Below are 22,531 nucleotides of genomic sequence, written 5' to 3'. Positions count from 1 at the left end.
ATCATATCCACGCCATGAGATGAAAGGCCCCCCTAGAATGAGAATACAAAAACTAAAAGGTACACACACAACACACAAGTAGAAGCGGAGAATTGTGACATGAATTACTTACAACGGATGAGGCGTCTGATCACGCCCATCCTTCCCCTTTGTCTCCTCATCCAAACGCGGCGGTTCAGGTGGCGCAAGGGTGCCATCACCCCCCGCGGTACCGCCGCCAAAGTACTTGGTGAACTCGCCGCTATCTGGGAACGGGCGGGGTCCAAGCAGCCGGACGAGGTCGTCACGCGTCAGGACCTCCTTGCTGAGGAGTTCCTCGGCGACGAGACGGATCTCGTTGCGCTTGGACTCGAGCAGATCGCGGCACTGCTTGTAGGCCTGGTCGACGAGGCGGCGGACCTCGGCGTCGATGTTGCGCGCCGTCTCCTCGGAGAAGGGCTTCTGGAATTGCTGCTGCTCCTCATCGTAGTAGACGGTACCGATCTTCTCGGACATGCCGAATTTGGTCACCATCGCGGTGGCCATCCGCGTGACCTTGTTGAAGTCATCGCTGGCGCCGCTCGTCACCGTGTCAAAGTGTAGCTCCTCGCTGACACGGCCGCCAAGCGTCATGGCCATGCGATCCATCAGTTGGTGTCGCGTCAGCAGGTAGTTCTCGCTCGACGGCAGATACTGTGCGTAGCCGAGCGCGGCCTGCCCGCGCGGGATGATGGACACCTTCAGCAGAGGATCTGCCCATCGGAAGAACCAGCCGCAGATGGCATGTCCGGCCTCGTGGTAGGCCACCGTGCGCTTCTCCTCGGGCGATAGAACCAAGGATTTCTTCTCCAGACCGCCAATCACTCGCTCAATGGCCTGCTCAAAGTGTTTCATTACTACTGCATCCGCATGTTCACGAGCCGCTAGACCTCCATTAGCAATATGCCCTTCCTGATAGCGTAGAGAAGATGTACTTACCAACCAAAGCAGCTTCATTGACGCAGTTGGCAATGTCGGCACCAGCAAAGCCAGGCGTGAGCGCCGCGAGGCGACCCGTCAGGTACTCCATGTCCTCCGTGGTCACAATTTTCTTGAGATGGACACGGAAAATCTGCTTCCGTCCCTCCATTGTCGGTCGGTCAATCGCAATGTGCCGGTCGAAACGACCAGGTCGCAACAATGCCTTGTCAAGGACGTCCGGCCGGTTCGTGCCGGCCAGCACGACCACTTGATCTGACGTGTTGAAACCATCCATCTCCGTCAGGATCTGATTGAGCGTGCTCTCCCGTTCGTCATTGCCTCCACCAAAATTCTGCTTTGTCCGCGACTTGCCGATAGCGTCAATCTCATCAATGAAGATGATGCATGGCGTGTTCTTGCGCGCAGTGGCAAACAAGTCACGTACACGCGACGGGCCGACACCCACGAACATTTCCACAAACTCCGACCCGCTGACGCTGTAGAACGGCACGCCGGACTCACCAGCAGTGGCCTTGGCCAGTAACGTCTTACCAGTACCAGGAGGACCAGACAGAATGGCACCACGAGGGATCTTGGCGCCCAATTTCTCGAACTTGCCGGGCTCCTTCAAGAAGCTGACGAACTCCATGATCTCCAGCTTGGCTTCGTCCATTCCGGCCACGTCCGAGAATCGAATCTTAACATCGGTCTCGTGATTGAACCGCCTCGCTCGACTCTTCCCGATACCGAAGATACCGCTCTGACCGCCAGCGGCGCCAGCAGCTCGTCGCGAGAGCCAGAAGAACGCCGCAATCATAAGAAGCGTCGGACCGAACGAGAAAGCTGTCGCCAGCCAGGGCACCTCCTCGACGTAAGCCACCGGTATTCGTTGCCCACTCGGGATGCCGAGTTCATTGTGTGCCTCCTCCAGGTTGTGCTCGAACGAGTCAACCGATCCAATGGTGAAGTAGTAGTGGAAGTTGGGGTTCGTGGCGGCCGGTGAGTCCGGGTAGACCCTGGCGACGGCCTCTCGGTTAAGCTCAACCCGCACACGAGACCGGTTCAGGACAGTAAGCCGCTCCACCAAGCCCTTGTCGAAGTAGTTTGTGCGGAACTCCTGCCATGTAATATCCCTTCGCTCTTCTCCCGGGAAGATACTTCGGTAGATGTAGTACGAGACAATCGCCGAAATCAGCATGTTCGCAGGGTCGAGTCTGAACTCGAAGATCTTGGGCGTCGGACCGGTTTGACCTTTTCGTTGCTCCTTCTCTCGTCTCCTCTGCTCCTCTTTCTCCTTCACAAATCTCTCGAAATCCGACATGGTATCCTCTTTCTTCTCCTGCTCGCTCTTTTCCTGCTCCTTCTGTGCTGCCTTCTCTTCCTCCGTCTTCCTTTGCTCTGACTTTCCCTGCTCGGAAGCTTCCTTTCCAGCATCGCGCAAGGCCCGGAGAAGTGCATCGAACTCGGTAATCGTCAAGGGCGCTTTCCCTTGTAACACATCGTTGATCTTCCGCTGAACCTCCGGAGGCAGCCGGTCTCCCCGAAGCAACTCCTCCTTGGCCTTCCTCAACACCTCTCGATCTGACGGCGGGAGAAAGACAGCATTCCGCTCCAACTCATCAAAGAACTTTTCCAGCTCTGACGGGAGCTGATCCCGACCCTTGCTCTTGTCATTATTATTCGGAGGCCTCGGATCGTTGGGATTCACGGTAGCATAGAATCTTCGCGTGCGACGAGGATTATTGACCAATGCCCAGAGCTGCGGTCGCGAATGGCTCGGATATAATGATCGCGATACGCTAAATAGCTCTGCGGCACTCCGCGAGTATCGCGCCAGCTGGGCTGGCCGTCGAAGCAGAGTGGCCATAGCTGCGGAGAAAGCCCGAAGGCTGGTGAGGGGAGGGAAAAAAAAAGAAGGGGAAAGAAGGAATGGGTGTCGCTCTCCCCAGCCAGGCGACCAAAGAAAAAGAAAAACCCAATCCCCAAAAACAACCGTGGGACACCAGAAGCAAGCTGAATGAGAGTGGTGGAATTTGCGCAGTCTGCGGTCTCCAGTCACGGCGGCAGCATTCGGCCCAGGCAGCCAGAACTTCGTCTTTTCCGTTCCGCTCTGCTGAGTCATCATTCCTTAGTCAGCATTCCGGCATTCTTAATGACACGTGATCCTTAACAACATACTGTGTCACAGCAGGAGTTTGGCCTTGGCTTAACATACGCACGCTTTTCGAGCAAGACGACTTGATACAAACGCTTGAATTGTATTGATATTGAGTGGATTTCTTGGGCTATCTACTTTGCCACTCTTTTTACCACATGCCTCTTGAAGTACTAATGTACATAGCACTACTTACTCTGTTTCATACCGGAGAAGGGAGACAACAGCATAATCCCTGTAAACGCCAAACCTCATATCCCAACGTTAACAAGCCTCTCAACAAGCACGAGCGGTATCTTTTGCACATGTACAATGGAAGAAGCGGTCAGACCAGGACCGAATGGAAGAAAAGTGAGTAGAGAGACGAAGGATAGGAGAATCCCCGTGGTCAACGGAAACCGGTCATATCTGGAAATAGCCACCCAAAACTCCGTCCCCGATGCGTCGTAGCGTGTTGGAAAATGAATTCGTAAAAGTCTTACCGTCATGGCCCTGTTTGCAGTGACCCATCAAAGAGCTCCGTCTGGTCCATGTTGGGAAAGAATCCAGACATCTCCGCCCAGTCCCATTCCAGGGTCATGGGCATTTGCCATAGGTCTTGCGGCACGAAAGAATTTGAGTGCGCAAAAGATGGATTCATAGCGGCTGCAGTAGCCCCAGGAAGGGTCGTTTGAGCAGTGAATTCGGGAGGATTCGATGTAGAGCCGAAAACGCCTTGGAAATCCGGGCTAAACCCGGACATGCTGCGCATGTCGGGCGCAGGAGCGTCCGACATTGCCGTGTCTACGCCGTCTGGTTGTTGTGATAGAGATCCTCCATTTTGCTCTGGAGGCAAATGCCCTTGTTCATGAAATCGTGACGGCGCAGGGGGAGCCGACAATTGGGGTGCCGGCGGCGGATGTTGCTGTTGCTGCTGTTGTCGTTGTTGTTCAGCTGGCCGTTGCTGAGGAGGTTGCTGTTGAGTGCTCGGAGAAGGCTGCGATGTCGCTGTCGCATCTGCATCCTGGTTGGTTGGCCCCGCTGGTGCCTCCGAATCCATTCTTCGCTTGCGGCGATTTTGAGACTCCTTCTCGGCCTTTTCAACAGCTACTGTGGCGATGCGCACAAACTCCGAACAGAGTGTCAGCATGCGCTGAACATTTGCACTCGCCTCATCGGTCAGGAGCGTGTTCAAAAAGTTAACCACATTGCTCATCAACTTGATATCCGAACGAGCACGAGGATCTTGAGGATTTTGAATGATATTTGCGAAAAGTGTCAAATGGGCAGCAACAGGATAGTAGAGGATCAACCTGTATTCAGTGGGTTAGTTAATGGACAAGATGGGATCATAGCTTATTTGGCTTACCAAGTACACCCAAAGGTGCTTTGAGGAAGATACTTGAGCAGGTTTATCGTCGCTCTCGCTGCACTTACGCATATATTTGCCGACGAAAATACACGCGGATTCAGCGGGCGAGGATTCAACCCTTGAATGGCGTAGTCGGAAAGTCGATTCGTCCAATACCCATGGTGCACCGACATGCGGTGGATGGTGGACACGCAGTTATAATATGAGAAGTGAAGCAGAACAATTTTCAGAACCAAACCCGGATGAGGCACTTTGATCTCGTGCTCTGGACGATATTCAATCGGGATACTGTTCTTGAACTCCTCCAGTTCCTGGTCTAATTCTCCGATGGTGTTCAGCAGCTCGCCATCGGACTGCCTAGCCGCTTTGGCTGAATAGAGACGCCTATATACTTTGCTTTGGATCATGGCGAACCGACAGAAGAGCCGGAAAAGATTGAGGGTACCCTTCCCATCCAGCAGCGGGATGTTGCCGACGTTGTCGGGAGGATTCTCGCTCGGTAGCTCCACATTCATATCGTCGTCATCCTGAACCGGTGGCCGGCCAGAACGTAGACACAAACTGCGACTTTGTCAGTCATGATATTCATATTTGCACGAGATCCATAGTCATTACTCTTTATCTATAATATACGCAAGCCAGAACACCCGCCGGCGTTGCTCCATCTCCACAGGATTGAGACCAAACCCTGCACCGCGCTTGTGCAGGCCGACACTGTGCGACAATCGAATGGCTGCAGCAGCTAGGAAAAAGGACGGTTGGGGATTCGGTGTCCCTTGCATGTACAGCGCCTGTAGTGAGTTGTCAGCATGTGCCGTAGAAAACGAAAACATCGTCTCATCGACGTACCATTCCTACCAGCGCCTGGATACTCATCAGATCCGTGCTGCGCAAGGTAAGTTCCGTCAGGACCGCCAGCGCGTTCTTCATATACAGCCAAGAGATCTTGTTTTCCTCATGAGGATCCAGGTTGTTCATCATCCTTATTCGATGTGCAAATGCCAACACGACATTCAAGCTGGCCCACCAACCGCATCCTTCGTATGGATCGCGCGAGTACTGCCGTTCAGCTAAATGCATGAACGTTGGTTCATGAAACAAAGGGAACAAGCAATTGAAATGGTTAAAGTAGTCTCGGAGAAGAGACATGGCCTCATCCTTAGGAGGCAGCGGTTTGAAGACACGACGAGCAAAGATGTCTGTGTAGATCTCCGGCTTCCAGGCCATCCATTTATCATCATCAATGCACGCGGATTGAATCATTTCCTGGAATGAAGTATCCCCTGTCTTCTCATTCACCCACTGGATGCCCCTCGGAGAGAAGATCGAGAACCCGGAGGAGGACCCTGGGACCAACAATAAGCATTCCACATTTCGCCATTTGAGTTTTGACAGACGCACCAATGAACCGAGTTTCGCCGCAGCTGTTCGTCACGAGCGAGCACATCATATCTGAGATCATCTCCACATCATTCGACTGGCCTCCTTCTTGAGGAGCAGTTGGGGAGTTCCCAGAGGTGTTGGAACCGGTGCGCATCTCCGTCTGGGGTGTCGAATGCGTGGATGCTGCTGCCGCCGCCGCAGCCGCCGCAGGATTTGGCGGGTTGGTCGTGTTCGTAGTTCCCTGAAAACCGCGAGCTTTGTTCGCAGCGGCGCGATCTGCGAGTCGTCGTTCCAAGGTCAGCAAATCCGGAGCGTTCCCGCCTTCATCCTCCGAAAGCAATCCCGACAGTCGCAGTAACGATTCCATCCTTCCGAGGCGGTTCTCGAGGCCTTCGATGTATTTAGCCCTACCCGAGTGTCAACATCCGTACTCATGACATGTCCGTGGATTCACAAGCGGTCGTACCCTTTGGGCGGGTTGCGTTTCTTCTCTACCTGAGTAAAGACACATTCGGTTTTATAGTTGATGCAGTGGGAGCACTTTGGCATTTTGCCATCGCACTTGATTTTCTTCTTGCGACACATGTCGCATGCCTGCGCACGCAACCCGTCAGACCAGCACGACATCCAGACGACCGCATAGGTCAATCACTCATACTCTTGCTATTCTCCTTCGCTGGCCCTCCGTGACCGCTGCGTTGGCATGGCCCTCCTCGTGCCCGGAGCCTGATGAGCCCGGCGGCACAACTCCGTTACTATTGGCGACCGCATGGTTACTGACAAAAGGAGGCGAATTCTGCTGCAGGCTGAGGGGCCCGTCGAGCGGGCGCTGCGAAGCATCCCCCGTGCCACTCATGGTTTCTCTGGGGACCTTCGGCAGGTCGGGCTGTTCTGGATTGCGGGGAACGGTCTCGATTCAACTTGATCTGCGATCTGCGGAGCACGGGGTCGACGCGCGACAGCTGATATCAACGGGGGGAAACAAAGTTGTACAGTGGAGTTCAGCAATGCCGGCGGAGGGCTCCCGCAATCAAGTACCGGGCGCCATCCAACTTGTTGAAAGAGAGTGGCGAGGGTGGGATTTTAAGTGGGCTGTTTAGAGGTCAAGTCATCCCAGCACACGGTGTCAGCAGTAGTTTATTAAGGTGCTGTCGATCGTCGTCGAAGTTTCAACGCCCAGGCGTTAGGCAGAGGATTATTTACCCAGATGGGAAAATACAGTATTTTTCTCCCTTGTTCCAAGCCTGAATTTTGAGCCCGTCATGTTGCCGAGTGCCCGCAGACGTCAGTTTCTGTCAGCCTATTTTATACTTAAGGTTTGGGTTCGATACGACGGCTCGCCTAGAATCTCTCCCACTTTCAAATTTTATGGTACAATCATGCAGTCCAAAGAGTCAAGATGTGAACTGCAAGAGCACCTGGAAAGACACATACTACGGCTCAATTGTTAACTAAGCATCCGCTGAGAAACCGGACAGAAAAGTATCCATCGCCTGAATCCTCAGGCAGCAACATTTGCTCTCGCTTCGATCGAGACGCTAATAGGCGGATCAGACTCGGAGCTCATTGCATCGGCGAATCAAACCGTCTCTTGAGTCATTTTCAACCCTCAAGCAGCACATACAATGACACCTCGTCTATGAAAGAGGAAACTTTCTCCTGTGCTTACTAATTGCCGAGGTTTCTTCCAATTCTCCCAAGTACTTGTACGATAGGCATAAAGAAGGGACAAAGAGAGCCTGCAGATGGCCCCGTCTGCAGGAGAGCGGGCTTCTCGACCTTCACCCTCTTGATTCGTATTTCACGTGATTCTGGGTTAGCAAATACAACGAGTAGCAAATACAACGAGTAGTCATGCTTTCACGCTTGGTTCGAAGCATTACACTCAATCACCACAGGCCCAAGTTCTTACAGAGGCAATAATTTATTCTCACTATATACAAAGAACCCATACCCATATAACCCAAGAGTGGCGATGTCGGTATAATAGTCACAATCACAGGCATCCAACCCGGTTACGGCAAATCCACCCAAACGCCCTGCTATGCAAGCCGAAATCTACCATATATACAAGTGTCGTCGCTGCGAACCCAACCCATCTACAGGGTTTTGTCGAGAAGCTCTTTGGCCTCGTTGATCTTGCTGGCCAGATACGGACTACCGCCTCGGTCCGGGTGGTTGAGCAGCATGAGCTGTCGGTGGTTCTTGCGCACTTTTTCCTTGGTCAGGGATCGCTCTCTGCGGCAAAATCAGTTAGTAGGATGTAATGGACGAGAAGCCGTTGAGGGAGGCGTCGATGGCACTTACGAGAGTTCGAGGATCAGCGAAGCCTCCCGACGAGTCATGCGAGGCTCAAAGCCACTAGATTTCATCCGTCAGCATCCTATTTTGCATATAGCACAGTATTAATGTAGGCTTACCCCTTGTAGAAAGCCCGGCCCATTTTATTGACGCCGCCACGGTAGCGCTGCAGCGCAATCCATCCCGCACGGCCCTGCGATGAGATGAGTCAGTCACGGTGTGCCCGGCAACGCAGGTAAAGAGCCGGAAAACTCACAAAAAAGGCAGCCGCGGCCACCCCGAGGCCAACCAGTGCAGCAGAGGCAGCCATCGTGTCGAAGGTTGGACGAAAAGAATAGTACCCGGTGATTTCAAGATCTGCGGAGGTTGGGGTTGTTCGGTCGAGAGTGATAAAATGCTGATAGACGCCTTACCATTTTAGGTTTAGGGCGGCTTTTTAGTCGGCGCTCCACATGGAAAGTTTATCGGGTCGAATTTTGACGACAGGCTTCTTGCATACAAACAACGGTACAAATTCGGCCTTACTTTCCCAGTTGAAGTCTTTGGTGCACGGTTTCGACGTTAGCCGACATGAGGTAGGTCTCTACAAATTTCTCAGATGCTGCATTTGTTGGTAGATCATGTCTAACCCGCATGAATCAGAGTCGAAACGTGCCATTTTTGCTCACGACCGGTATACCCGTCCAAGGGCATCACCTTTGTGCGCAATGACGCCAAAATGTTCCGTTTCTGCCGGTCAAAATGCCATAAGAACTTCAAGATGAAGCGACAGCCGCGGAAGTTGAAGTGGACCAAGACCCATCGCGCCATGCATGGCAAGGAGATGATTGTCGACTCGTCGCTGCTGTTGTCTCAATTCGCCAAGCGCAGAAACGTCCCCGTCAAGTACGATCGCAACCTGGTCGCTGCGACGCTCAAGGCCATGGAGCGGGTGGAGGAGATCCGGCAGAGACGGGAGCGGGTATTCACCAAACGGCGGTTGGCAGGCAAGCTGGCACGCGAGAAGCAGCGTCTGGAGGACCGGAAGACAGTTGCGGAGGGCGAGCACCTCATTCGCAAGGAGCTCCGCGACATGGAGGAGCGGAACATTCCTCTCGAGGCTGCCAAGGTCACAGGAAAGGTGCTTGGGGAGGAGAAGGTGCGCCAAAAGAAGAAGGCCAGAATACTGGTGGACGGTGGGGTCGAGGAGCAGATGGATGTCGACTAAACGGTTCATGGACTTTGTGGTTGGTGTGGTCTCTTTGCAAGCGGTTTCCTTATTTTTTCATGTCATATGGTTCATGTGTTTGGCGTTAAGGGTTTGTTTATACTAACACGCTGATATGATGCCTCGCTGGGAAAAAATCAATACAACTGATTGTTTAATGGAATCATGGTGTTGATCTTTACCGTCTTCACGCTGTCTTCACTCAACTGCAGGGACCTGCACAACTGCCTGCAGATGCATTGTTGGGTCTTGCTGCCGACCTTGTGATCTTGGACCATTGGAGTCTACTGAGACAACTGAACAGGGGACTTTCCATGCTATGATCTCCAATTCCTTGATTTTGACTGCCGCCTGAAACTAGCGGATCTCATTAGCCCAATCCAATGATGACTGTTCATAATTTCCGGCTATGAATTCCCAATTCCGCACATGAGCACATTCTCTGAATAAAACTCTTCGCTGAAATATGACGCTCATCATGGTCGTCCACGAGCAGTGTTTTCTCGACACGTTTTGTACTGCATGATTCGCTCGATGTTACCGTTAAGTAAATCATTGGCCGGGTGCGGGACCTAGTCTGGCATATCCTCATCTGTCTTGAAACACAGATGGTTGGTCTTCACAGCGCTCTTCAGCACCCTTCCGTATGTGCTGACCGTGTATTCGTCACAGGCTAGAGCATGTTCCATCATGTCAGGTCTGTCTTCCGCGATTCCTTGATAGGTTGATCGAGTTCCATGTTCCAGAAGTGATCTATCTGTGTGTCTATTTGTCTGGCATCACGACATCACCGTCAATGGATTCATTCTATCGATATTCTTCCTGTTCCAGTGCTCATTCAGCGTGCGGGTTGCTTGCTTTGTCGTACTTGTTCTGCGGCCTGTCTTGGCCTTCATTCTCCTGGACGATGCACTCGTTGTATCCTTTATGCATTGCTGCCGTTTAAGATGACTTTTACGACCGTATGCGAGTTTTGACTATTACGTGAAGTTGATTATTTGATCTTCCACGCTTCACTCCCTCAAGCTGCTGTCAAGTGATCAAGTCCTGCAATTGATTGTATTCCTATTCCTATCATATCTATCACTAAAACAAGCCATTGTAAAATATAGCGAAGCTTCAAATGCAAATCAAAGCCTCGTCTTCATCGTTTATCAACCACTCCAATATTATACCTGCATAAATAGAAAAAAAAAAAAAAAAAAAAGAAAAGTCACTAGGTATAGAAGTATATGTGCGTACGCATGCGAAAAAGGGACGTTCGACAACCAAGCATAACCGACCACACCAGATATATCCCGGACCGGATCAATCATGACATAAACGAAAAATGAAACGAAAAGAAAAACGATTCCAACGCCAACAATCAACACGTGACGAGATTGATATGATTATCCTGCAAAGCTGCGGCGGCGAGCAGGGTGCGATGAGGATGGAAGGCCGTGCATGAGATGGGAGTGGTGCGGTGCTGATGCAAGAAGCTTGAGTACGGCTCGTAAGTGGAGAGGAAGGTGCCGTCGACGTTGAAGGTCTTGACCTCGTGACGGTTGGTTCCCGCGATGAAGACGGGCGCGTGTTCGTGGACGCTGAGCGTGCGGAGTGTGTCCCGAGTGGCGGTGATGGTGTGGATGGGGTTGTTCATGCGCAGGTCCCAGAGCCGCACCTCGCCGTTGCGGCTGCCGGAGATGAGCTCTCGGACGCCGCCGCGCTGCATGTGTACGTTGGTGATCCATTGCTTGTGCTCGCGCCACACCTTGACCATCGCCGTTGTCGGCTTGAGGCGCTGGTCGAACACCCGAACGGCGCCGTCGCCAAACCCGGCAATGAAGATGTTGCCTGCAACTTGGTCCGACGTCAGGGACGTGATGCACGAACCGGATCGCGCGGAGATATCCTGGCGGAGATCAGCGATCGACATGCTCTATCTGCTGGAGCTGCAATACTTACGGCAGTGCACACTTCGGTCGCCGCGTTCCAGACCCGAATGACCTTCACGTCGCCAGCCACCAGAACTTTGCCTTGGCCTTGTTGCCAGTCAAAGACCATGCCAGCGTTTCGGTTGCTCGGAATCAATTCAGGGAGCGCTCGGAACGCGGTAACAATCTCAACATCCTTCTGCGACTCATAGTTGCGGAAGATCTTCAGCACGCCGTCGGACGAGCCCGTCATCAGAAGCGCCTGATCGTCTTCATTGATGAACCGAATCTCGTTGATTCTCGACCCTGGAGGGTTGCCATTAGAGAATCGGCTCAGTCGCATGTTGCGTTGCCAATCCCAGATTCTTCCAAAGTTAGCCAACAATTCATTCCCCTCAGCAGTGCCCTTTAATCACTCACGAAATCGTATCGCGGTCATCCCCAACCGCGAGATGGTCTTCAAACTGGTGGAAGCACAGCCTCATAGGCTGCGAATCATTCGATAGCAGCGCCGTCGAGACAGTCCATCGACTAGTGCCCGCCTTTTCCTTCAGTGGCTGTGTCTCCGCGATGATCCTCTCGTTCCTACTCCGACGCCATAGGCGCTCGTTGTAGTCGGCGCTGCCCGGCTCGTCAGGCTCGTTTGGCTTCATTTGTGGTTCCCGGAAGTACTAGGATGCGTTAGCCAAGGTAAATACAAAAAAGAACGATAGTAAAGGAATTACCTCCGTAGACCAGTCCAGGAATCTACTCTTCAGCGGTATTGAAGGAATAGCGTTAGGGTCCCGCGGCTTGAACCCACGCGACGTCGGCGTCGGTGCCTGTTGATACGCTCCGCTCGAAGGGACCTGGTCGTTGTCCTCGGGAGGTCGCGTCCATTCTGGCGGTGCCCGTCCGCGAGGGGTCACTGGCGCACGGCCCTTGCCAGGGAAGGTCTGATGCGCAGCTGACGACGATTGCGGCCGTTGCTCCGTTGAGGACGAGCTTCCAAATGCAAGGTTCTTAAGCTGCGCAGCGACGCTGGCGGTCCGCCGGAGGCCCATGGACAAGTAGCCCTCCTGCTTCGGTGGAGGCTGCAACGGGGGTGTCCCAGGGCGAGATTTCGCTTCGTAAGACTCCGCCGCCGAGGGTTTATTGTTGTTAAGACGGTTGTTGAGTTCCTCAATCTCGCCACGGAGGCGCGCGGTCATGCTGGCCATCGGCGAGTGGAGCAGGGTATAATGAACGTAATCGACGATCGTACAGGCGTCCCGGGCAATCTCCGGGTGCGGGTCAACGGACAGCGTCAACAGTTGCTTCCAGATCGTCCCGAACGATGTCTGTCTTGAGAGAGAATGGGACGTCGGTGAAGCTCCGTTGACGTCGGCTCCCTTCTCCAGAGCGAAGCCATTGGTCTGCTCAGTCTGCATCTTTTGAAGGAGCATTTGCTTTTCCTCTTCCAGCTCCTCGTATGCGGCCACCAAGAATTTGTTCTCGTAGCGCTTGACAAACGTTGACAAGAAGACAAGCAGCTCCTTTCTCACCAAGACACTCCCATCCGCTGCTGTTGGCAAGATCGCCATGGCAATGGACTCTTCGATCTGGGCCACCTGATCCGTCAAATCTGGAATCCCCAGGAAGTTTGTCAGCGCGTGGAGCATCGCGGCTCGCACTTCCGGGACGGGATCAAAGTTGAGCTCACACAGACGCTGGGGTGCGCCGCAGCGGATGCCCATCCACTTCGCGTCCGGGAAATCCAACCAGAGCATGCTGAGGCAGAGACATGACCACTGCCGCAGCAGTGGGTTTTCCACATCCGATAAATGCTTCAGACAAGACTCGAAGAGTTCAGTGGACAGACAGACATTCTGTCCCTGTGGGTAATTCTTGCAGAAAATGGCCACAATGAACGCGCACATGGCACGGTGCTCACTGGCGTTCCCGACCGGAATCGGAGACGAAGGGTTCAGGATGGAGATGAAATAGTGAATGCCGTTATCCTTCAACAAGTCATTCTGCACGGTGTGGTCAACGGCCATGATGCGTGCCCAAATAAACACCATGACCGGCTTCAACTCCTGTGCGGCAGACTGCAAAAGCTTCACTACATAAGGGAAAATGCCAATGCTCAAGGCCAAGTGCACTGCCCAGGGCCCGAGATCGAGGAACTTGCTTAGAAGGATCAGTGCCCGTAGCCGATGCGCCTGACTCAGCAACACCTGCAGCACAATGGGTAGCTGATCCGGTGGGTTCTTCTCCGTGGGCCCTGACGCAAGATACACCTCAAATGCCGTGAGTTGTTCGGCAAAGAAGGTCGAATGTTGATACTCGTAGTGCCGCTTCCCCTCCTCATGCTCGATGAGCGCAGGCAGTTGGTTCAAGACCATCTCGACGGCCAGGTCCCAGCTTTGCCAAAGCGGATGGTTGTGGGTTTCCGGAAGCTCGGGGGATGACATAGGATGGCATTGGTAGGTCCGCATGATTCGCTCCGAGAGCAGAAAGTTCCGGAACAGTGCTGCCACCATCAGGTCCTGGCGGAAAAGTTTCTTGAACAGAGGGCGGGGGAGAGTATTCCAGGCAATGGTGTCCGTGATAGCAGTGAAGATCCAGTAAAGCTCCCCCAACGGACTTCTTCGGTCTTGTAATCGCCCCGGGACGCGGAAGTCGTTAATGGAAATCTTGGTGTTGAGCGGATTTTGTAGGATAAAGTATCGGAGCGCAATCTCGATTGGGGTCGTGAGGCAGCAGGTGAAGAGGTCGGCGGGCAGGTCCGGATTGGTGGGCAAGGTCTCGTTCTTCTGGCATGCGGCGAGAAGAATGCAGTCGCCGTAGTTCTGGACTACGGCATTCGGATCCCTCTTTTTGATCTCTTGATTCTCCTTCTCATGCTTCTCCTGGAAGATGTGGAAATTTTGAACAATGTTGCCCGCATGCGAAACGTCGAACACGAACAAGCTCGGTCCCGCCAGCCACGATTGCAAGTCGTAGAGGGACACGGGAATGTACTGAGTGTAATTCCGGTTGAACACCCAGATCTCGCCGGATTGCGTGGGCATCGGCACTCCATGGCCATTGTAGTGGAACAGAACTCGCTCATCTTTGGCGTTTCTGCGCAGCGAGATGCAGAATTTTTTCGTTTCGTCTACGGACGGGTCCAGATATTGCTTGTATCGTGTTCGCAGGCTGAGCGTCTCGTATTGCTCTTGCAGCTTCTTCCCGATTTGTTCCATGATCTTGTTTTGGCCGCCAGTGACCGCCGTGGGGTCCACCCAGCACTCTAACTTGGCGCAGGGATTTGTCTTTACAACATCCGGAGGGTCAACTCCGATATTTAGACAGATCGCAAGCGCTGCCGAAACGGTCTTGAGACGATCTCGCATGCGCCAGTCCTGGATGGGCCAGCTGCCGTCCGGATCCCGGGGGATGCCGGTCGTCTCATGGCGCTTTTCTGTGAAGTACATGTAGAAATTCTAACTGCGATCAGCTGCGCTCGCCAAACGCCGAGTAGATTCCTTTGGAAACCTACCGAATGGAGAAGTTTCAGATATTCGCTCGACGTGTACTCTTCCTGCCATCCGTGGCGCATCGCGACGTCATCTTCCTCTGCCTGGACGGGCTGATCACGCCCGACTCGTGGTCCATAGTCACTCCTTGCCCGCTGTAAAGCGGTCGGGCGGCCACTGGCCGATGATCGCGCTGGCGCCGCATTTGCCTCTTCTGCTGGCTTATCTTCGGACGAGGGATTACCATTGGGAGTGACTGCTGATACGGACGGTTTCTGCACATCGATGTGAGTCAAGGAGCGATGATGATGATGATGATGCCCTAGGGCTGCCGGTGATTGTTCTCGCTCGCGGGTCGGCACCGGCGTGCTGGAGTCGAGCGTCACACGGACTGTCTTAGTCTTCCGCGGTTCCCCGGCTGCTGTCGGGTTGGTCGCGTGAGGCTGGCCATTCGGTTTATGATCCATGTCGGGCCGGGGTGGATATCGCATGGCTATATCGACAGGAATCGAACAAGGTAGAGCCGAGGTTGGTCGGCAAGCATCTAGACTGGCGGATTACTCTACAGCGGACGGGTAAGTCCAGAATCCAGACCAAGCGGCATCGGCCACATCAAGATCCCTTACCACACTGTTGTTCATGGTGTCCCGCACCGCCAGTCTCCTTGTACTTTGACCGGGTCGTACTAAAAGGTGCGTCCGGGCCGGAGATCGCAGCGGAGGGCGTCGGTTTCGCACAGAAACCGCAGATTTTCATCGACACCGATTCCAGATGGCTTTCCAACCCCGGAATCCCTCGAGGGTTCCTCTGTCTTGTGGCTGGCCGCAAGCCCGATGTTGAGCTAAGCTTGGGTGGACAAGGCTTGGCGACGAGCGGCGGAGCAATGTTTTTCCCCAACCTCGTTGCAGCCTGGGGCATCAACATATCCGTTTCACTCACGTGATCATGGTCTTGGCCAGTTGACTCTCCGTCGGAAACCGCCGCCGACCTGGGTTCTCCTAATTTCGACTCCATTGCTTGCCTATACAAGTCAGATGTACTCTTGAACGCTGATCAGCTACTGGGAGCAGCACAGGAGAATACTGTACAAAAGCTCAGGTTGATGCTGAGTACGTCAAGGGGACTACACTACTCCGTCCTTGAGGAGTTGATCCTCCGGAACAGTTCAGGGTCCAGGAAAGCCGGGAGGATATATTGGCTCGGACACCCAATGATTTCCATGCACGGTATGGCACCATGAAATGCATACCTAATTCTCGAACTCGGTTGAGTACTTATGCGCATGCCATGCATTCTTCAGCCAGGGTCTTCTTTCTTGGTTCTTGCCGAAGATCAACAATATCCAAGATCACGTGCCGATGCCAAGAGTTGCCTCAGATCCATCGCCCGATTGGCGTGTTTCAGATCTGTAACTCGCAGGAGAAGGGGGTTACAGCCAATCAGCAGGGTTGCTGAGACGCTATTGTCATGCACGGGCAGCTTCGTAACCGATCAGCCAGAATACGGAGAAATTTGCCCACGGAAAGTCAAATTCGTCGAACACGAGTCAGTCAATTCGGGAGGAATTTGGAGTCAATGGATGTTCTGGCAATTGTGCCAGTCTCTACGAGTACCCTGTAGGTGAGGGGTGACTGTCTGCGTGGAGTACCGCACAGTACTCGCAAGTACCGAGGACGGACGGAGCATTTCGTGGTTCGGAAGGTCCTGCGAGGTACCATCAAGTACCGCACCGAGCTGAAGTATTAATCTCGCTGCGCCCGAATGCGTCATCTACGATCGCTCCGATTGATCCGACTTCGGTGACTCCGCGAATCGAAGGGCACGCGTTGCCGTACGCTACTCCCAATACGGTTATCATTAGAGTTTCAGACCATCCCACGACGCCGGATGTCATGGGCTGATGGTTTTTTTTTCTTTCCGAGCCCGATCTGGATCGAACAGCCGCTCTCAGGATCACGGCTCCTGTGACAATGCGACCGGGGTGCAGAGCGATCGGAAAATTGCGATGCTACTCGGTTGAAAATCGTCGACTCTGTCTGAAGAGGTGATGGGAAGAAGAAGTCGGTTGTTTTGGTCGCTCGTCATGATGAGAAACGAGAAAAGGACCCAGCTAAAAAAGGTGCGGAAGGGGCGTCTCCGCCTAAATTTAGAACCCTGCCAAGCCTAGCACGGGCCTTCGTTCCTGCGATGGCACGAATTGAGAGGTGTGATTGGCTGGCTTTCGTGCTCTTGCCCGGACTGAGGGCTTGGGGGGGTGGCTCCTTCCCCACCGATCAATCGACTGTATAGTGTATATCCTCTCGCTCCTGTTGTTTCATCTTTCCCCTCGCCGTGCCGTGCCTCAGTCCCGTCGCAGCAAGTGCGCTCTTTCCTCCTCTGCGCCTCCTTCCTGTTCCTGCCGTCTTCGTCCTTCGTCCTTCGCTCCTTCCTCGTCCTTGCTCTTCCTTCTCCATTCGGCCTCGCGCTCTACCCTGGGCTGGGTCTTTCTTCTTCTGTCGTCTCCTTCCTCCTCCCTCCTTCCTTGACTGCGATCTTTCGTCCTTTCTTCCTTTTTTTTCTTCACTTTTTGCTTAATAATCTTCCCTTCGAGCCGGCCGCAGTCTTCCCTGGCGGAACGACCGAGCCAGATCCCTTGCATGTTGTATTTTGCTACTTTCCGCGTTCTCTATTTTCTTTTTGTTTACCCGGAGTTAACCCAGAGAGCGTGGGTGTGTGTGCGTGTGTGCCGTGTCGGCCAGGGTGTCAGTATCGAGGCTGCAAGCGCGTTTATCGGCTCTTCCAGTCACACCAGCCCGTGCAATTGAACCTCCCCAACCGGATAAACAAACCTCGAGCCGCACGTGGTTCTGTACGCTTCGAATGCGATAACACCGTGGACTCGATCACGGAAAGGCGCTTGCACGGGGAATTCGCTGCGGCCGGGCCCGCTGGTGAGATCTAGGAGTGATAAGATGCCCGTTCGAGCCGGCCCGTCGCCTTTGCTCCCGCCGGCGTTTCCCTCCTTCTCGTCTGTCGTCGGCAATGGCATCGATTCCATCTTGCGGTTAGATCGGCAAGAGGCTCAAGGGCGAGCCGGCCAGATGTCTGTGCCTCCGTCAACATCGTTCGAGAGCAGGGGGAGCGTGTCGTCGTCGGTGCCCTCTGAGTCCACCGAGTCCTCCCCTACCACGACCATTTCGACCTTTGATACCCCGTCGGGGACAGACACTTCACCGAATTCTTCTCCGGAATCCCCCTCCTCAATGTCCTTGCCATATCCAAAACCTTTGGTACTTCCAGACAACCCCCCGAAGAAGTCCACGGCGCCGGCATCTTCTGATGCTGCACGTCCGGAATCGCAGCAACGCAAGCTCCCTGCCTTGCGATCCACGTCACCAGGGCGACGAGGTCGCAACCTCAAAAATCTTTCGCTCAAGGTCCCGACTCAACCCTCGCGCCCCGCCGTTGCCACGGCGGCCGTAATGGAGTCGACGCAAGAGCACGATCTCTCTGCGCCGCCATCGCCCATCTTTCATCCTCTAAAATCTGCCAGACGAAAACCCGCCAATTTAACAATTCAAACACCGCGATTTGAACCGAGCCATTACCGCACCGAACTCGTGCCTCCGACGCCAAGCACGACCCAACCGTCGTTGAGACGTTTTGAATCAACTCCATCGCTGGGCTCCGTCTTCTCTCCCACAACAGCACCCCCGGATGGTCTGCAACCTCCACGACCTGCCACACGGGATGGACCTTATTGCGGCTCTGGACGCACCTCGCAAACATGGCTCTTACAGCAGGTGGATGAGGAGGAATATTCCATAGACTCTCGAGAATCGCTCAAGCGCAACGAGCGCGGATATCCAAACGGACCGGTCAAAATTTACGATTCGGGTGTCTATCTCTACCTGGAGCCCACCCGCGAGGAGGCATGCCAGTTCGATGTAGTGGTTAACGTCGCAAAGGAGGTCAAGAATCCATTTTTGGACCCAAATAATGGGAGGAATGCTGGTGGCTATCGTCGATCAAATTCCCCATTTCAAAAGCGATACTCGATCGCAGACCCGACAACGGCCTCTTCGGAGACGCCTTTCTCCACCGCCTTTGAAACCCAACCAACACGTCCCGACAGCCCAACCGGATCTAGCGAGCGAAAAGAGGAGAAGTTGCCGGAATACGTTCACGTACCATGGGATCATAACTCGGAGATTCTGGACGACCTCTATCCGCTATGTGAATTGATTGATGATCGGATTTCGCAAGGCAAAACGGTGCTTGTCCACTGCCAACTCGGAGCCAGTCGGTCCGCATCCTTGGTCATCGCGTATGGGCTATACAAGAATCGCCATCTGGACTTTAATGACATGTATGACATTGTCAAGTCCCGCAGCTGTTGGGTGGGACCCAATATGAGCCTGATCTATCAGTTGACGGATTTTCGATCACGGTTGCAGCGCGGCATCCCATCCACTCCGCCGTCACCAGATTGGTTCAAGATGGGCCCGCATGCTGGTCAGTCCAGCCAAAGTGCGTTGCCAGAACCGATGGACACGTCGGAGGATGCATCAGAAGACCGCACCAAGGTGTCGAGACGAGAGAGTCCCAAACCTCGCGGGCCGGAAGAAAACAAGCCGGGTATGTTCAAGGCACCACAGTTTAGCTCGGCCACGGAGCGACCGAGATTGCGACGGATCAGCCCTCGGCCACTTCCGCTACGGGAGAAGTATGAGACCGGCGCGCCAGGGCCGGCACCTGCGGAGCCGGCGAGCCACATGCATGCGCGGTTCCCGTCGATCCACATGGAACTGGGAATCAAGGAGCCGCCGATTTCACCGTCAGTCCTGTCGCCGCGCGCGGCATCGTTCATCCATCCATCGATATCGCGCACTCTGGCAGGGAGTGTGGCGCCAGACTCTCCAGCGGCGGTTGTTGAATTTGGGCAGCCGGCATTTGATCCGCGGTCGCCTCCTCAACGACATGAACCTCTGATCATGCGCAACATTGATGAATTCTTATGAGCAGCACCGGCGATACCCTTGGGCGGATATGGGTGGTAATTGGGGTCTATAGAGCTTGGAGCGAGTCAGCGAAGCAGGGCTTCGCTATTTATTTCTCTTTTTTCTACCTTCATCTTCGCTGTTGTGTTTTTTTTTTTTTTTTGGCATGCTTCGCATTACGTCGGCATGACAGGCATTGTCCATGTAATATTAGTGTCGAATGAAAGGGATGGTCAGCCATCGATCTTGCGGGATATTATTGCGATTGTAGTTTCCACACGAGCCTCTGGTCCATTTTGCCCACTTGTACAAGAATCTATCTCACTCTCTAAATACAGGGCCAACCCCTCTTCGACACCTGGTAAATCGCCGCCGCCGATTCCTGCACATCGTCAATCGCCGCCTTGGTTTTCTCCCAATCCGGACAGAACGCAATCGTCGCCAGACCCTTACGGTCCGCATACGGGAAGCTATACTCCTTCCCTTCCCTCAGCAGGATCGAAGCATTTTCTGGCGGAGTGTAGTACTGCTCTTCGCCGGACAGGAACCAGGTACTCTCCGCATCGGCAATAATTCTACTAGCATTCAGGCCATTGTAGCCCTTGGCGAGCGTGTCAACGCCCGGCAAGGGCTTAAGTCGAACGGTCGTGATCCCGGAGCCATTCGCGTATCGCGTGTTCTTGGCGCTAACGACGGCAAACATGTGGTCTTTGCCGTGGTGGCAGATCGAGGTGAGGTCTCCCCAGCCAAGAAAAGCCCTAAGGTCCTTGCCGGAGCCGCAGGGTTCACCAGTGTTGCTATAATTTTTTTGCATTCAGTGGTTAACGCAATCATTACCCTGGCCAAGAGGGGGGAAAAGGGTTTCTTACAAGATGAATGGCATGCTATGAATCTCTCCCTCGTCTGCCTTCTGAAACTCGGGGAGGATATGCCAAACTCGCGTAATCAGGGCCTCGAGGAACAGAGCCTTGAACTCCTGGGGATAATCGTTGAGGTCAATGGTGCCATTGACATGGACAAACTTGCCGACGGACACCAGCTTCCATAACGCAACTCGACCGACGCCGTTGAAAAGTTCATTGAACTGTGTCCGGACGATTTCCCTCCCCTTGTCTACGAGTCTGGTTACGGTCTTTGAGACAATCTTATCAATTGTTCCGTCGGATTTTTTCGGAGGGCTTCAGGGAGAGGAATATTTAGCAAAGGTTTGTCTTGCAGCAGATGGGAAGAACTTACGTGACTGATGCGTGAGGAATCACCAAAGAAGCCGTTTCGGCCAGTGCGTCCCGGAGCTTGTTTATATTCACCTTCTTCAGTTCGTGTAACGCCTTTTCGTCTATAATCAGAAAACAAGTTATTAGCAGCCACTCTCCAATGCTTGTTTCGAAATCAGGGAACGAACTTTGGACGGCCAGATAGGAAGCAATATAGAGAGGAAGACTGTCCAACGACATTTTGACAACCTCAATGAATTGACCCTTGTCAACTTTGGGCGCGAAAACCTTGCCAAACTGCCCTTGCAACCCTGTGTCACTGTTGTGGGCAGCCTGGGAACTCCTAACACCGGTTTTGTAGAGCTAAATCGAAACTAAATCAGTACCAGGGCCAGCGACCACAAGTCCCTCGAGGAAGACTAACCTGGTGAACATGCGCAAAGGAATTGAGAAGCAAGTGTCTTCACTCATTCTGTCAGTCCAGACAAAATGTTAAACATGCTTTGCCAGGATAAATCTCACCCGCAAGCGAATGCAGTCTGAGTGCATGTCACGTTTGGAGTATTGCAAGGTACGTTGTTAACGTCGTTGCATTCCCAGCCCTCGGGCCCAGCCATCCGGCTCGATAGATATCTACTCGCTTGTCAGCATTTGCAAAGAAGGAACGCTCTAGCTGGCCTCAACATACTCAACATAACTCAACTCAGACTCTTGTCCATTAAGATACCAATCAAACAAGAGGACATTGTGTAAAGAGTCACAACCAAGCTCTTCCCACGCCCGTCGCGTATCATTCTCGACAAATTTGAGAGACTTGTCGTTGCACGTCTTTAGTACTTTCTCCCTTTCGAAGATTGAAGGGATCTCGACGACTTGGGTCTTGTTCTCCTTGGGCGCCCCGGTAGAAGAAGGCGCACCCGTAGTGGTCGGGATACCTGACGTGGCCGGGATACTAGAAGTGATCGAGATGCCAGGAGTGCTCGAGGTACCAGAAGTGGTCGCGGCCCCAGAACTGTTCGGGATACCAGAAGTGCTCGGGGTACCAGAAGTGCTCGGGATACCAGAAGTGCTCGGGGTACCAGAAGTGCTCGGGGTACCCGAACTACTAGCAGGTAAGGCCTCGACGGCCGCCAGGTAGGCGACCAGAAACGTGTAAAGGACACGCATGGCCGTCCGTACAAGATCAAAGAGTGGCTTTCAAACTGAATAACGAGAAGAATGAGCTTCGCTCCAGACTTTCTTCGGTCGAGGATACAATGAAGACTTGAAAGAGATCTTGAACCCTAACGAGTAATAGTCTGGCATGACTACTGCGTGCTTTTTATATACCTCTATGGAATGCCTTCAGTAAACAAATGGCCCCTCTGGTAGACTAACATTACAGCGCACTAGAAATGGTATGAATCCATGGTTCATATTGTCAAAGGAGTCGAACTGTTGGATCTAAACAACGCCACTGGGGCTCCTAACAAGAAAGATTCTCGAATGCCGATCATTGAAACCCTATTTTACTAGTTAACCAACCAATGTCTTCCATGCAAAGAATATAAAGTATGAGGAAGCTTTAATATTATGGCCTTGTACTTGGATCTCAGGAACAACTT

The 22,531-nt window shown here is 53.3% G+C and overlaps 10 protein-coding genes across 10 annotated transcripts; 3 read left to right on the top strand and 7 right to left on the bottom strand.

Moving 5' to 3' along the window:
* Positions 1-108: 108 nt before the first annotated feature.
* VTN49DRAFT_6437 (uncharacterized protein) lies at positions 109-2,806 on the bottom strand (the record flags this gene model as incomplete). The annotated part of the gene is made up of 2 exons (XM_069414596.1): positions 109-902; positions 958-2,806. 2 exons carry the CDS (start codon positions 2,804-2,806, stop codon positions 109-111), a joined length of 2,643 nt encoding a protein of 880 aa, XP_069265826.1.
* A 446-nt stretch (positions 2,807-3,252) lies between these two features.
* On the top strand, positions 3,253-3,544 carry VTN49DRAFT_6436 (uncharacterized protein; the record flags this gene model as incomplete). The annotated part of the gene is made up of 2 exons (XM_069414595.1): positions 3,253-3,272; positions 3,322-3,544. The coding sequence occupies 2 exons, from the start codon at positions 3,253-3,255 to the stop codon at positions 3,542-3,544; spliced, it is 243 nt and encodes an 80-aa protein (XP_069265825.1).
* A 34-nt stretch (positions 3,545-3,578) lies between these two features.
* On the bottom strand, positions 3,579-6,684 carry VTN49DRAFT_6435 (uncharacterized protein; the record flags this gene model as incomplete). Its single annotated transcript, XM_069414594.1, has 7 exons — positions 3,579-4,386; positions 4,443-5,006; positions 5,061-5,236; positions 5,295-5,791; positions 5,847-6,235; positions 6,295-6,422; positions 6,487-6,684. The coding sequence occupies 7 exons, from the start codon at positions 6,682-6,684 to the stop codon at positions 3,579-3,581; spliced, it is 2,760 nt and encodes a 919-aa protein (XP_069265824.1).
* A 1,243-nt stretch (positions 6,685-7,927) lies between these two features.
* Positions 7,928-8,439, bottom strand: VTN49DRAFT_6434 (uncharacterized protein; the record flags this gene model as incomplete). The annotated part of the gene is made up of 4 exons (XM_069414593.1): positions 7,928-8,066; positions 8,136-8,189; positions 8,249-8,322; positions 8,386-8,439. The coding sequence occupies 4 exons, from the start codon at positions 8,437-8,439 to the stop codon at positions 7,928-7,930; spliced, it is 321 nt and encodes a 106-aa protein (XP_069265823.1).
* A 260-nt stretch (positions 8,440-8,699) lies between these two features.
* Positions 8,700-9,336, top strand: VTN49DRAFT_6433 (uncharacterized protein; the record flags this gene model as incomplete). The annotated part of the gene is made up of 2 exons (XM_069414592.1): positions 8,700-8,704; positions 8,772-9,336. 2 exons carry the CDS (start codon positions 8,700-8,702, stop codon positions 9,334-9,336), a joined length of 570 nt encoding a protein of 189 aa, XP_069265822.1.
* A 1,366-nt stretch (positions 9,337-10,702) lies between these two features.
* VTN49DRAFT_6432 (uncharacterized protein) lies at positions 10,703-15,225 on the bottom strand (the record flags this gene model as incomplete). The annotated part of the gene is made up of 5 exons (XM_069414591.1): positions 10,703-11,230; positions 11,284-11,617; positions 11,673-11,923; positions 11,978-14,701; positions 14,758-15,225. 5 exons carry the CDS (start codon positions 15,223-15,225, stop codon positions 10,703-10,705), a joined length of 4,305 nt encoding a protein of 1,434 aa, XP_069265821.1.
* A 66-nt stretch (positions 15,226-15,291) lies between these two features.
* VTN49DRAFT_6431 (uncharacterized protein) lies at positions 15,292-15,748 on the bottom strand (the record flags this gene model as incomplete). Its single annotated transcript, XM_069414590.1, has 2 exons — positions 15,292-15,296; positions 15,361-15,748. The coding sequence occupies 2 exons, from the start codon at positions 15,746-15,748 to the stop codon at positions 15,292-15,294; spliced, it is 393 nt and encodes a 130-aa protein (XP_069265820.1).
* Positions 15,749-17,075: 1,327 nt separating this feature from the next.
* Positions 17,076-17,372, bottom strand: VTN49DRAFT_6430 (uncharacterized protein; the record flags this gene model as incomplete). Its single annotated transcript, XM_069414589.1, has 1 exon — positions 17,076-17,372. The coding sequence occupies one exon, from the start codon at positions 17,370-17,372 to the stop codon at positions 17,076-17,078; it is 297 nt and encodes a 98-aa protein (XP_069265819.1).
* Positions 17,373-17,685: 313 nt separating this feature from the next.
* On the top strand, positions 17,686-19,734 carry VTN49DRAFT_6429 (uncharacterized protein; the record flags this gene model as incomplete). Its single annotated transcript, XM_069414587.1, has 1 exon — positions 17,686-19,734. The coding sequence occupies one exon, from the start codon at positions 17,686-17,688 to the stop codon at positions 19,732-19,734; it is 2,049 nt and encodes a 682-aa protein (XP_069265818.1).
* Positions 19,735-20,041: 307 nt separating this feature from the next.
* Positions 20,042-22,094, bottom strand: VTN49DRAFT_6428 (uncharacterized protein; the record flags this gene model as incomplete). Its single annotated transcript, XM_069414586.1, has 7 exons — positions 20,042-20,510; positions 20,583-20,891; positions 20,950-21,049; positions 21,116-21,290; positions 21,352-21,388; positions 21,450-21,560; positions 21,616-22,094. The coding sequence occupies 7 exons, from the start codon at positions 22,092-22,094 to the stop codon at positions 20,042-20,044; spliced, it is 1,680 nt and encodes a 559-aa protein (XP_069265817.1).
* Between the last annotated feature and the right edge of the window lie 437 nt (positions 22,095-22,531).

The sequence above is a fragment of the Thermomyces lanuginosus genome, assembly GCF_041956635.1.
Source record: "Thermomyces lanuginosus strain ATCC 200065 unplaced genomic scaffold VTN49scaffold_40, whole genome shotgun sequence".
Lineage (NCBI taxonomy): Eukaryota > Fungi > Ascomycota > Eurotiomycetes > Eurotiales > Trichocomaceae > Thermomyces > Thermomyces lanuginosus.
The sequence above is the reverse complement of the archived record's forward strand: the minus strand, read 5'-3'. Positions and strand labels throughout refer to the sequence as shown.